Source organism: Dufourea novaeangliae, unplaced genomic scaffold (genome assembly GCF_001272555.1).
Source record: "Dufourea novaeangliae isolate 0120121106 unplaced genomic scaffold, ASM127255v1 scaffold108, whole genome shotgun sequence".
Classification (NCBI taxonomy): domain Eukaryota; kingdom Metazoa; phylum Arthropoda; class Insecta; order Hymenoptera; family Halictidae; genus Dufourea; species Dufourea novaeangliae.
In genome coordinates, this window is record NW_015374014.1 from 1883666 (window position 1) to 1899438 (window position 15773).

The 15773-nt window shown below is 34.2% G+C and overlaps 1 protein-coding gene across 1 annotated transcript in view; it reads right to left on the minus strand.

The window, feature by feature from the left end:
* The window catches only part of LOC107188719 (potassium channel subfamily T member 2), a 107215-nt gene that overhangs the window by 78984 nt on the left and 12458 nt on the right, over nt 1–15773 (minus strand). Inside the window, exons 3-4 of the mRNA XM_015577061.1 lie at nt 12237–12336; nt 7195–7393 (exon numbers count right to left, since the gene is read on the minus strand). Of these exons, the coding sequence (XP_015432547.1) occupies nt 7195–7393; nt 12237–12336 (299 nt within the window). The remainder of the gene's footprint in view (nt 1–7194; nt 7394–12236; nt 12337–15773) is intronic.

Genomic DNA, 15773 nt, shown 5'->3' on the forward strand with positions numbered 1-15773 from the left:
CTCTCATTACTGATATCAAAATTTAGTTCAGCTAAAAATGGAGCTCGACAGATTACGCTCACGACATTGCTTGATATTACTACTTCATTAACACCAGAAGTAACCAAAGTACTGAACCCCTAAAAATGACAGATTCCAGACTTCGTGTTTTGCCATTGTTAAAATTTTATAGGTTTCTTTGTCAGAAATTATGTTGAGCTTTAAATTATTATTTTATATTACCTTATACATATTGTGAATATTTTTCGTCCAATACTGTCTCCAGTTCTTTTATTCTATTTGTGTTTCAATTTAAAACACAAAATTTCATTTTAATATTAGTATTTCAATGTGAAATATATATTAAAAATTAGTGGATCTAGAGTTAACGAAAGTCAGTTGCAAGACGAAACAAAATTATTTGTGAGACTTATGATGAAGATATTTTGTTTGAACCAGTATGTCAATATTAGTTAAAAGATTTAATAGTGGTCCACTTTATGTTAAGGATAAACAATATTCTGACATGCCTTAAAACATGCAAATAAAGCAAATGATTTGCAGATAGTATTGGATCAAAGATTTTCACAATCACCTTCTTTACTTGCATTATACTGAGAGGTTGAAAATCTCAATACTAATTCAATGCTAACTTCAGAAAGAAACTCAAGTCACTTGGTTTTAACTAATCATAAGTCTCACAAATAATTTTGTTTCGTCTTGCAACTGACTTTCGTTAACTCTAGATCCACTAATTTTTAATATATATTTCACATTGAAATACTAATATTAAAATGAAAGTTTGAAAATGTTGTTCTGTTTTAAAGGGTGTACGAATACTTTTTTTACCCACTGTATGCACCAATCTAAAACATTTCAGTCTTCTGTACCTTAAATTTTTGTGAGATACTAAAATCAACGATAACATCGGCAGTAATCATAACGGTAACTACATGAAGTCATGACAATTGTAATAACCAGGACAACGAGATCGCGTCTATTGACGTCATCGCTAAATCACGAGGAAATAAAAAGACTAATCAAATTCTGGAGTAAAATAAAGGAAAAATAAGGAAGACACTATTGAGATTGTTTTCTTAATCTCGTGATGCGAATTTATAGGTATCGATGAAATGTGGAATTTCTTGTCGTATAAATGTTGGATTGACGACATGTTCCGCACACATGTAGGCGGATGAAAATTTTACACCAGGGTCATAGTGGTATGAGCAGCTTCAATTATCAACGTCTATCCGTTCTCAACGTGAATTTATCGAGTTTGTCGGTTGTTAGAACGTGACGAATCGGGTCGCCGGAATGCTCGATTAGAGAATGGCGTGCTACACCGGCTACATGGCGTTGCAGATCCTATCAGAGATCGTGCAACGTCGAAAGCAACCGGTTCGTGAGAATCCTGACACCGTTGAATAATAATTTTACAGTCGCCACGGGGCCTCCCATATTGTGACGTGATGTCGAAGCAACATTGTTTCAGTCGTACGATAGTGTAATTGTTCGCGGTTCCGAGCACTGATATTACAAGTGTCACTCTTTTTCTATTGACACCAAGACGCAATGTAAATGGAGCATTATTATTCGATGTTTGATCTTGCATTGCGTATATTATTATAAATGGATCAAAGAATTTTTAACGTTGTATGTATAATTAAATCGAGGAAACAGGTAGTTTCTGAAGTTACGAATGGAAAAGTGTTGTAAAATGAAACTTAATGGTTTGAAATCATTTGCAGAATAGTACCAGCGATTCAGGATTTACTATTTATATAGGTCAATATACAGTACATCCTCGATGAGTGTTCGAAGGCTCCTCGGCATTGACTAGGAAAGGTCCGTAGTTGTAAAGCTGACTTTATAATGAGGTTTAATAAAGTGGTAGAGCTTGGAATTGTGAAGCCAATGATAATTGTTTCAAATATTTAATGCTCAGTGTCGAGGAGCCTTCAAACACTCATTGAGGATTTACTGTCCAGCACAACTGTTATTTATCAAAAGTGAAATATAACAAACGTTCGAGTACAATATTTTTTATAATTAGATGCTTCGGTTGATTTTTTAATATTAAATATAAGATAACTAAACAAATTATTGTGACACATACAGTAATTGTATCATTTTATGGGATTATGTAATTTTATAATGATCACTTTGAAAAGAGTAAAGTGAAATACCATTGCACTGGGTAATGTAAACTATACATTATGTACAAAACTATGTTAATATCAACAGAACACGCTGAACATTATTCACTTGCAAATAGTAGAATGTATAAATTACTATGGAAAATACTTCATGTAGAGCTTCATTGTGTTTTTAGTTATACATATGTGGCGTTTCATAAAAGACAAATTTATATTTAGTATTCAATACATACAATAATGAAAGTAGTTCGGAAAATTAAATACCTCATATTATTCTAAATTGAATATATTTTTAATACTTAAAGAACTCTCATTATAATGTTACGTCTGAGATTATATTTGTATAATATTTATAAATATATTCCTAAGTTAAATTTATTTGATTAAATAGTTTACTTTTTTACTGCATTACATTTACGAATTCCAATTTTATTAAAACTATTATTTTACATATTTAATTAAACTAGAGTATTAAAATAAACTGTTTATTATAATTCATTTCATTATTCATTTTATATCGTTATATTTTGTAATAACAAAATTAAACGAATCAATTTATTTTTATAATAACGGATAATTGAATTTACAAAAAACTAAAACTGTGGAAAATTAAGCAAACTAGATTGATTCTTCTTAACATTAATTGTATACAGGGTGTCTCAGATAATTTGATCACCTCGAATAACGACCTAACGGTACACTTTATGAAAATTTTGAGTCGTGGAAATTAATTAGCATCAAGGGGCACATCTTCTAAGGTACGTGCTTTTTGTATGGGTGAAGGCGTTTCAGTAATTTCATGGTCACCTTGATTTTTTTCACGGAATGACCTATTTTTTGTACCATAGATCGATAGAGTAGCAAATTCTGAGTAGTAATGTGCTGACCTTCAAACGTACTAACCCTAATAGTTAACAAGATATTTATAAAATAATCACTGTATTGAAATCGCTGTGTTAAAGTCGAGTAGCATCATCATCTTTTGAGCACCCATAGCTTCCAGATAGTAAGTACAGTGGAGTCCGTTTATAGCGACATTCAAGGGACACAGAAATTACGTCGCTGTAAACGAATGTTGTTATAAGCAGAATGAAAATATATGTATATAAAGTATTGTGTATGGGAACCGAAAGAGCAAGTCGGATGCAATATGCGGTCTGCTGTTATAAACGGTGTCGCAATAACCGGACTCCACTGTACGTATTATAAATTATTTGTAAATACCTCATTAACTATTAGGTTTAGGACGTATGAACATGAACACATTTTTACTCAGAATTTGATACTCTACCTATCTATGGTACTGAAAATAGGTCACTTCGTTAAAAAAAATCAAGGTGACCTTGAAATCTCAAAAATGCCTTCACTCACAAAAAAAGCACGTACCTTGTAAGATGTGCCCCTTAATGCCATTTAAATTCCATGTCTCAAAATTTTCATTAAGTGTATCGTTAAGTCATTATTTGAGGTAATCAAGTTAGCAGAGACACCCTGTATACACAAGGGTGTCAGGAAAATCGTGGTGCAACCGTCTGGGTGTAGAATAAAATCTATTCCTGTGATGCTTAGGTTTCGAGATAAACGAATTTGAAAATTTGTTGGATAACCAGGCAATAAAATAGAACTTGGCTACCGCGTCTGTTCAGTGCAGGCTGGATCTACTTATTGCTAGCACAACTACACACACGCAATTTAGACGAACGTTTAAACCCAATTTTTTCGAAGTCTTAACTGAAAAAATAATTTTTCTTTTTAATCACTTATTTTTGTATGTAGAATCATCACCCGGTTGTGCCACGATTTAGGGAATATCCTGCATGTAAATAGTTACATTGCTATTCATTAGGAGTAGCATTAAACATATTTTAATGCTATTGCACCAACTGTGCTATTGTATACCCTAATGGTACTAGTCTCCCAATGTAACATTTATGTACATTTCACCTCCATCCTTTTCAAAATAATATTCTCTTATTTAGCACTTTTCCTAAGCAAAACAAATGATTATAATCACACACGATACGCTTTAGAAAATGCAGGGTTTTCAATTTCAAATATTTTCTGTACGATATAATTCATACCAATGGGCACAGAATGAGAGTATACCAAACAAATTTTACTTTTTTTTATAGTAGAGACCCGTAGCCAGAAATGAAATTGGAATTTAGCTGAACTACACAGGGCGAACTTCTTCTTTTCCCCTTCCGTTGTCGTAAGACTTCCAGAGATTTTCCAGTTTACTTTTGAAGCGAAATGAGGAAAACTTTCAAATAGAACTCGACGTGTTTTGTGACTACCTACAAGTCGGCCGAAACTTGGTGAAATTTCTTTATTACACCTTCGCAAGATTACATTGGTTTTTATGTCTCGCTGGGACCAATGCGGCCACTCACGCGCGATTTTTTTAAGAGGTTTCGTGTCCGAAGCATTAATTCAAGGGACCCGTTCCGCTGTGAAATTCATTTATGCTGTCCGTTGAAACTGTTACAAAAATCTCCGACGAAACTGCAGAACGACGAAGTAGCCGAACGAAAAAGCAGCGAAGCATTGAACAACGTTTGCGGAAAATAGTAGCAGAAAACGTTCATAAACTGAACATAGAACATCTAAAAATGTAACAAAAGAAAGGTGTGTATTTTTGTGGAATATTCGAATCGTCTGCTCAGAATTTTGCGAATAGTTCTGCATTTTAACCAATTGCGTCCAGACATCTCTGCAAATATTTCAATTCTTGCTGACGTCAACGTGCTCGAAGTAAGTTCGCGCTTCGTCGATGCAAATAATTTCTGTTGCTTTGAAAATAAGTTTACTACGTTTACACCGTCGAGAATATTATCGGTATTCGCGAAGAAATAACAAAAGAGAGAAAATATTTTTGCTTCGAGGGAATAAATTTTTTTAGGGTCGAATTAATATTCCTTATCTTTCGTAATTTTTCACCTGAATCGAAATTAGGTGTCTTTTGAACACTACACGTGTAGAGGATCTCTCTACGAATTTGTCCGCGCTGTCCGAAGTACTCTTTGTGAATTTTGCCTGATGCACTAAAAAAATTATAATTCCTGAACCCATGCGCGCCAAAGTAAAAGCGCTCTCCGCTGAAGCCAGTTAAATTGGCTGTAGCAGCGTGAGAAATGCCACCGAGTCGGTAGGTACTCTCGGTAACTTTCTTACCCGTTTCCATGCTTCGTTCGAATCGCGAACTTACAGCTTACGTTTTTCTTGATAATTTATCGACTGAAAGAATGTACAGTGATTAGGCAAACAGGGCGACACTCATGCAGAAGCGACCAATGAAATAAAAGGAAGAGAGACGTAGTTACGTCGAAAAGTACACACTGAGACGTTAAACAAAAAATGAAATACCTCATACCTTACTGTCGTACAGAACATTCTCATGGGAAATCTTTTTTTATCGGGTGTTTTTTTATGTGGGTTATTTCAGTTCGCATCATCCAAACACTATTTACAATTTATTTAAAATATATGTCTGGAAGTGACAGAGAACGTACACCCTGAACTTTACAGAAAACTAATTCAACCATGAATTATTAATTAAAAATTGTAGTAAAACCGTTGGGTATCCGACAAAGTATTAATTTATAATTTGATTGGTAAAATGATTGGTATCCAACTTATTTTAGTCAAGATAGTAAACTATACATTTTCGCAATAAATTGGTGCTTTCATTAGTTTTGCCAACACTAATAATTAATTAGAGAGGTACATATAAGTGATAATGTGTTCAATATGCTAGCGACGCAGTACGTATATCCAATACTGTAGGACCACAAATGATTTATTTCCACGGTACAGCATTTCAAATTTTCTTATTGGAGATAGTCTTCAAAATGACTTCATTAAGTAAGAAAATACGTTTCGCAGCGTCGCTTCATGAATTTTTGAATTTTATTACTTTTTTACTCTTTATTACTTCGAATGGTATGACAAGTTTCTACAATACTTTTTCTTTTCTAAACATTGCATTAATATAGAAATTACTTAAGTTATCCACAAACAATATGGTAAGTAAATTTTCTGGCATAACACAGTTTGGACATTACGTATGTATTTTTAAAATGAAACATTCGTGGACTTTAGCTTATTGGATGTTTTTTTTGCCAATACACTGTGTAAAGTATATTTATGAAGCTTGACTACGTCATTTACTACCATTATATATCATGTGACTTAATTTCAAATAGTTTAATTCTTATTCCAAAAATGTTAACCGCTGAAGATTACTATCATCCCTACCATAGAGATATATCTCGGAACGCAGATGGTGTTTTCAAAATGACTTCATTATAAAAAGGGTTATAACTAAATGGCAGCCATTCTCTTCTGTTGGTAGATATATAATGGAAATAACAATATAATAAGATGCGTATGTTGAATTTTTAATAAACAACAATTCTGCATATACAGACACATTTTTTAATTTTCTGTTTTATTCAACAACTCAAAGGTATGTCACTTTTCCACCAATTCCATATTGTAAAAATTGCATTCATGGAACCGCGGGGAATGGCGTACTCTTGAAATCCGTTTGGCAGTATTCTGAATATATTTGTCCTAAATCACGCAACAAAGAATTTTCTGACACTTGATATTACTCGAAATTTCATTACTTAGGAAATTACCCCATTTTTCTGTATATCATAAAGGTATACCTTCTCTCTGGCATAATAATTTTATCAAGAAATTTCATCAAATTATGAGAAACCTGGTATTATTGTAACAGGTTATCCACCCGTAATCAACAAAACACACGTGTTTTAATTACAATTCTACGGAAGTGAATATCATCGCGATGAAGAGAACAGCAAACGTATTGTTTGCTGGGGCCGTCCGCCTTCAAACAAAGAACGACCAACAACACATAATTAAGAGGTAGGGGGCATTTAAATATTGTCTGGTTTCATTCCGGTCGCATTTCTGTGCAGCGGTATAAAGGAACGAGGTATTTCATATGGTACTTTAAGCGCCCGTGATTCCTATAATCGAGTATTATGCATAAAATGAAATCCCCATCGGGGATGAAAGGAATGCGTACCTTGTAACCTAAATAGGCGAGCAGCAGGGCTTCCGTAAGCGATACTATTGCCAGGATCACTTGGACGACCCACAATTCCAGGGGTCTTCTCACCCATAAAATCGCGTCCCAGTTGATGGTCGGATGCTCCTGAAATTCTTCCTCCGTAAGGTGCTGGGACGCGAGGAACTCGGTTTTGTTGCCGGGCGTGCAACCATAACTGGAAAAGGGATTTAAAAAAAAAACAGCTGATGAAGTTCCAGAAGCTGGTATGCCGCGGCGAAATTTTTTAAAAGCTTCCCGATAATGTTCTAGAAAGTAGGGGCCCTGACGGAATTTTTAAAAGCTTCCAACGAACTTTCGAGAGTGAAAAAAGGATTTAATGGAACCGCCCTAATCGCTTTTGATTCGCCGTGACGTGAAGTTCAGATATTTGTTACACAAATTTTTTAAGTGCAACAGCGAGTGTAATTAACCTTTGAATTGGCGATAACGAGTGAACACGTGATTTGTATTTTATTATGTCTTTCGAGATTTTCCATTTTTTATTTATGCATTTAATTTTATTGTACTATTTGTAACAGGATAAATTATATTGTTTGTAAAAATAATGTTATATTTGTCATAAAACCAAAACCAATACAATTTATTTCGAGGTAAGTCGTATCAGATCTTTTATAGTTACAGGTGATCTGTAGTTGCAAAATTTGTCAGTTAAGAAATTAATTAATTTATTGTGCTTAATACATAACTTGATGAACCTACAGAACCATAAATATTGAAAAACTGCTACACTGTAATTGAATACCAAAAGTAATAAAAATATTCAATATCAGTAACAATTACAAAATTTCATAGCTATTAAGGGTATACATATGTATAATAGATTAATAGGGTGAGTCTCGTAAAGTGACAATTTCAAATAACTCGTAAGTTATTTGTTGTACAGAAAAATTGTTCAAACAAATCTTGCATGGTTTCCAGGGGGGCATACAGTGCTGTTTTACGTTATTTCGTTTTTTTATCAAGATATGAGCGTTACTTTCAATTTTTTAAATAGAATGCCCAATGTTTTGTCCAGAATACGGATGACGCACCAAATTCTGCATAAAAGAATATTATTCCATAGGGGGTTTAAAATTAGTAATCTTCTATTAGGAAATATTTCGTAATGCTCAGCTAACGTGAGAACACAATTTTGTTTACAACGGCAAGTCATGTTTGCAAACACGTTCTTTGTTAGATGTTAGACATCATCGATATGAAATGTAGCTGACTTTAGTAGTTGTTTAGTAGCTCAGTAAACGTAAAAGTAAGATGTTAATCAACAAAGTATCCTGATCGAAATCAGCTATCACGTTTTACCTTTCTAAGGCTCAGTAAAAAGCTCCAAGAACATGGCAGTTTTAACGTACAAAAACGTAACTGTCGTAAAATTGTAAATGATGTAGCATGTCGTACTTCTACCTTAGCAGCTGTTACTCATAATCCACATATCAGTACACGGTAGATTTCGCGTGTTTCGGGTATTAGTCAAAGCCGTGTTGTGCGTATTCTTCATTCGGATAATTTTCACCCGTATTACCTGTCAGTACATCAGAGGCTATATGGACGAGACTTTTAGAAACGTGTACAATTCTGTGATTAGTTGTTGCACCAGATGAAAAATTCGAATGGTACATTTGTACAGATTGTTTGCAATATCAAATTGCTGAGATATTTATACAAACAATATGCATTATTGGGCAACAGAGAATACACATTGGATTCGTGAAATTGACCACCAACATCGGTGGAAAGTAAATGTTTGGTGCCACATAATTGGTGACCAAATCATTGAACCGTGCTTCATCGAAGGATCATCAACAGGACAAACATACTCCACATTTTTGTCTGAAACACTACCAGGCCTATTAGAAAATGTACCGTGTCTAAGAACTCAAATAATATGGTATCAACAGGGGGCTGTCTGGTTCATTGTACTCGGCAATTGCGGCAAATATTAAATAGGATGTTTCCTAATCGATTGGATCGGATGGGGCAGTAACATTGGTTGGTCAGCTCGCTTGCCAAATTTAACGCCGCTCGATTATTTCTTTTGGGGAACATTAAAAAATGAAGTTTATCGCGAGCCCCGAACGACGGCTGAAAATATGCGAGAACTTATTATTAGTGCATGTGCCGCAATAACTGCAAAAAGATTAGATAAAATTCTTTGTTCGGTCATAATCCTAAAAAGTATTTTACGAAACATGCATTTTAAACCCTATTCGGTGTAATACTCTTTTACGCAGAATTTGGTGCTTTATCCAAATTCGAGAAAAAATATTGGGCATTCTATTTAAAAAACTGAAGATGAGCCTCATATGTCAATAAAAAATCGAAGTAATGAAAAACATATTACAGCATTGTATATCCCCCTTGAAACCATGCAACATCTGTTTGAAATTTTTTCGTACAACAAATAACTTACGAGTTATTTGAAATCGTTGTTACGAGACTCACCCTGTATATTGATTGTAAATTTTCTTAAATCAATGTAAAATTAAAATAAGGAAACAGAATTTATGTAGGGATTTAGTAATAGAACAGTTGGCAGCAGTAAGGCATAGCGCGCGTCAATGTTGTGTGAACAGACACGAATAAATGAGAGAACGACAGAGAGCGTGTGCTAATGTATAACCATATATTTTAAACAGTATTATTAAACGTTGGTATATATTAATATGAGCATTATTTTATATCAATAACCAACAATTTATTTACGACTCGAACTAATACTACAGAAATCCGGTATTAATTTATTTAATAAATACAACTAAAAAGAGCATGACTACTACAAATAGTTAAAACAAATATGAAGTACAAATTCTGAGGGTTACCTAGGGTGGTTCTGCGTAACAAGGAGGATTAAAACAGACTTAACAAGAATGATATAGATCAACTAATAGGAACTAAAAATTTTGAATGTGGGATGTTCCATCTTTAGAAAGTTTTCCGGTCATTAATAGTCGAGATAATATCAGGTCATTCTATAAGTAATACAGATTGTCGATACGTACATTATACGAAAATTACTAACTTATTATTATTATTAATTGTTCAACGATATATTTTGAATTTCTGATCCAATACTACAATAGTAATTGATGGATATTGTTCAATAATAACCTGTACAACATTTTTGTCTTCGAGCGTATGGTTGCTTGCTCAAGTTTTCTGGACAACATTTAATACCAATTAATATAGTCTTTCCAAATATCCGAAATATGTCTTTTACGACCACAGTTGCATGACCCTCTTAATTAAATTCATGTAACATAAGTGAAATTTTCAATCTATACTCTTCAACTTTCGGTATGATATTGTTTGAAGACTTTATTAAAGTTAGCACATATACTAATCAGTAAACTACGGATTTTATGCATTTACATCCTATATGTATAACTCTAGTAAAATATAATAAAAAACAAAACTGTCGTCCGACGGGACGAGTTTTGTATTTTATTCTGATCCCAATAAAATACTTAAGAGCAATACTAAATTCCCATTATTTTTAAAATAATAATAGTTTATTTACGGGTCTACACTCTTTGGTTAATAAAATACATAGAGTAATCTAGCTACATAGTTGACAGCGTGTAACGGTCCATATATGTTATATGATTTTCAAACGTATTAGTGAATACAATTGCTTTCTGCGAAGAATTTATCCATGCCTGTGTAAATTACTTTATAAAATGTAATTTTGCATAAAAATCCACTGTCTACTAATAGGATAACGAATGATCGTATCGAGTTACATCATTTCAAATACAGCTCTTGAAGAAAAGACAACACGTTTCAAAGAATAACCCAATACCTAACCAGAATAAAAAAAAAACTTCCGAGAATCAGAATAAGGGAAAAGTTCAAACATAAGAAGAATGAAACAAGTAGCAAAAAGAAATGACCACGATATCACAGAAAAAAGAATTCAGTACACGATAGAGGGAGCGTAGTCTGAGCGTAGAGGAGTATTACACGGAGGGAAATAATAAAATAGAAGATGTAGTAGACAAGAGACAACGTTGCAACGGAGTACAGTTCACGAAAAAAGGGCGAGGGCAAAGGACGGCTAGAGGGATAGATGGGACGCGGCGGTAGAACTCTAGGAATCTTAGCATTTAAGGAGTATCGCGGCTCTTAGAGACTCGCGGCGGGAAAATGCAATGCCGTTTCAGCTGCGAAAGTCTTATCTCGGTTTTATTTTCAGACCGCGATGCTCGTTCGGCAAAATATCGCAATTTTGTATAAACGTTGGACTGAAACCGCGAGCAGAAATGAGTTTCTTTGCCCCGTGAAGGAATTTTTCTGACGTCGTCTCACGGCGAAAAGTCAAACGATAAAACGGTACCAAGTTACAAAAAGGGAAAACATTTGCAAGCCCTATCGCGAGAAAGATAAATTTTACTATAGTAAATTTTTATACGTTTCTAAACCGTAATACAGGATTTCTATTCGTTCTGGAACATAATAAACGTTTATGGGAAGCCACATAAAAATGCAAATATTGGGTCGACTCGTAAGTAACATATGTTTTTTTATTTCTTAGAATTATTCGAATCTAAAAGACGCTAGAACTACTTTTACGTTAATCTGTATCCTTCGTGTTTATTAAATGTTATAACTACATGTAGATCCTATGAATTCTCATGAATTTAGGAGTTATAATGAAATGAAACTTGAATCTAACATTTAATAAGTATGTATTTTATTTTTCTTTGTACTGAAATCATGAGTGCAAAAAATATGCAGATATGTAATTGTTTTTCTTTTTCGTATATTGATTTGTAGAAATCGGAAGTTGTATAAATATCCGCTAATTATTACGAATTGTGTTATTTTTACTGCTTTTCATACCTAATCATTATTTAATTATTTATAATGTAACCTAACGATAACCTCATCAGAAATGTTCCACAGAACAACACAACAACGCAATAAAGTTTTGAAGTGAAATATGTAGGAAAACGACACGTAGATTGGCAAGGAGATTAATTATTTTAATTATAACAACTCACCATGCTGCATAAGTAGGATCGTTGTCGGTGATAACTCGGAATATGTATAAGAAACATGTTAGCAACTTGAAAAACAAATTCGCCAACCGTATCCTTAAACCTGAAACATAAAGAAGGAACTCCTGAATACAGCCATAAAAATTTTTTAATATTATATACATACGGTTACTTTATCATTCATTAGAATATTATCACTAATATAATCGCAATAAAGTTTAATATTATAGGGTAAACGCATCAATGAATGAATACTTAAGAGATATTGTAATTATTACAGTAGAATTTTAATCGATAGTAACATTCATAAATATTTGGCACATAAAAATTGGACATTTTAATATCTATACCTTTTTATAACATAGAGTAAGTGCACCAGTAAATGAACATGCACCAGATAATGAACATTATATATAAAAAAATAGAAAATTAACTTATTAAAGTAAGCAAATAATTGAATATTAATTATTTCCAATTCTTTGTTTTATATTCAAACAATATTCGCGCCACTGCACTGGTTATAAATGTTAATTTATTTAATATTATTCATTCACTGGTGAAATTTATATTTTTTCCCCTTTCATACAGTTAATTACATTTTTCGAATTTTTAAAATTGAAAACTATACGTTATAAACACATATGTCTAGATATTAGATCTAATTCTCGTGTGTCAAATATTCAATATCATTTAAAATTCGACTTGAATGGTAACAAAATCTCTTAAGTGTTTATTCATTGGCGCGGTTACCCCATAGATTCCCATTTGAAAAATTGGAAGAATGTAATTAATTAAATTAAAAAGGAAAAATACAGATATCACCAGTGAATGAACAATATTAAGTAAATGAATATTCTAGCATGAAAATTCTTTGATGATCCATTAAGGAATTGAAAAACATCAATATTTAATCAGTTGCTTATTTTAATAACATCATTTACTCGTTAGTATATGCAGGGTGATTCACCTAACGCTGCCACCAAATTTACTTATAAGCTGCTTGTTGTATGAAAAAATGTTTCAAAGAAAAGTTGTAAACTATGAAAGAGGGCACACAACGTACGAATTAGGTTTTTGTTATTTTGCTTTTTTGTCGAGATACGGTCACCTTGATTTTTTATATCATAATGTGTAAAATTTAATCGTGCAATTGGAGAAAGCGTTGAACGTTGAGTGGAAAACTATTGGGTATATGGGTCTAAAATCGAAGAATTACTAAGATATTCTTCAGTAAATGATGATAAGCTTTCGTAAATGTAAAATCTGTACACTTACAACCGTTTTTCGGACTTGACGCCATTTAACCTAACCACTACTTTCTTTGGGAACATATACACAACGAAAAACATATCATTAGAGCATGTATTGTTATAACTCAAGCAACACTTGAACATGTGTCATTTGCACTTATGAAGCGATTACGCACTTGTATTAGTCCACTGATTGTAACGGGCAACATTTGGAGCATTATTAACATTAAAAAAAAACATTTAACGTATACGGTAGTCATTTTGTGAAAAGCGACTGTACCTTCTCATGGCACACGAAGGTCGCTTCGAAACAGGCAACTATGAAAGGGTTAAACCGAACGTAGTATCATTAAATTCTTGTGAAAGCTCGAACGAACTAAATTTTCCCAAAAATATCGAAGAACAAACTCGTCACCGGATGAAAGGATACGTGTGTTGCAGGCTATTGGCGTCTAACGAACCGGAGCAGGTTATTTTAATCGTGGTGTTGCGAACCTTTGGCAAGGCATCGATCTTTTCGCGTTCGACGCGCCGATACACGGAAGGTCGGTGTACGCAAGCGATCGAGGTTGATATCGGCACGATATCGGTTACGGCCTGTACCATCGGCTTCAAAAGATTATGCTTTCCCGGGCAGACATCTACATGGTTGTTCGTGTCACAATATCACGGCGTTCCTGAAGTTACGTTACTGGCATGCAACGAGTTACGTGTCATAGAGAGGAATTTCCGGCGCCGTGAACTCTTTTGCGATCAAAAGCTTCACGATCACCTCGGAGCGACAGATGTCGATAAAGAGTAAACGATCTTTTCCCGTGACAGTCAATTAGTGTTCGTTTTCACAAGACACATAATCCTATGTGGACGTTCACGAATCAGATTAATTTAACGGAACAGCTTGAGAGACTGAATTGTTGTAGGGTAAGCGCACCAATTAACGAACACTTAACCCTCCGAGCACGGAAACATGGTGACCGGTCCCTATGTCATTTCTGACCCCACACCGATATTCTACTACTACACAGCGATGGCGAGGCTCGAGCTCGAAGCCCTCGCCGACACTGCACTAACACAGTGGCAGTATGGCTCGAGCTCGAGACCCTCACCGATATTACTACGCAGTGGCAGTTGCTCGAACTCGAGCTCCAGCCACCGTCACCATGTATACAATGTAATGATTAACTGGTTCCACATTACATTTGGATTTTCGTGGATCTTATTACACTAACTAGAATAAAAATCTCGTGAATTATAAAACAAATTATATTTATTAGTCAATACTTCTGCAGCGTTTTGGCCCGGTCGTTTGCATATAAACAAACATTGGTCGCTATGCGATTACGCTCTCGTTCTCGCGTGACCCAGGGACCGTGCTCGGAAGGTTAAAGGGGGCTATTCAGGTATGAATCAGTTACCAGTAATTTTCCAAATAAAATTTTCAAAATACGTACGTTCATGTCGTTTCCTACTTTGAATTCAATTATGTAAAAACTAAATTTTAAGTAAATTTCTTCCATTGTTTCGTTACGAACCAAGGGATAAAGGACTTAGGGACACAGACGAACCGATGCTTAAAGAACAGGTTGACTTCGGAACTTTGTAATTAAGAATACAGTATGCTTCGAGCGGTAACAGTGTACTGGTGTGGATTTTACTCGACCTAGGAATTCGGATATGATTGAAGGCTTGTAAATGAATTGAATTCTATGTTTATAGACTAAGTAATACAAATATATTCTAAATCAGTCGTAGGACTTCATAAATGTTTCAGTTGCAAGTGTCGTCGGAACTAATTCCTTCCCTGATGTTCACGCACCAAGAGAGAGTGCAGGGTCATGTTAAAGTAATGAATTTACGTAGTGTATATGGTTATGAATGCTTGAAGAGGATTAACCCGATCTAGCTAATATGTCTCTCGTCTATGGAAGTCAGACTCCAAATGTGACCATCGAGGATACGTCAGTGGCCATGGTATAATGTTCATTCACTGGGGGTTGTCGGTTTATTGGACAAGTTGCATATTCGCAATGTATCAACAAGTCACAATATTGTTCCATGTTTTAGTAACAAAAATTTGGTGAATTCACACGTTCGCTATCACTACATTGTTTCGAAAAGGTTCATCAGAGACCAGTCTATAGGTCTCCGTCATTCTTTTCAGTGGAATGTTATTACGCTCTTTATTAAATATTAAAGATACGCAAAACAGAGATAGTGAATAACATAAAATTTAGGCGAATATTGCATAACACATGCTACTTTTATCAAATAAAGTGTATGGTGACTAAGA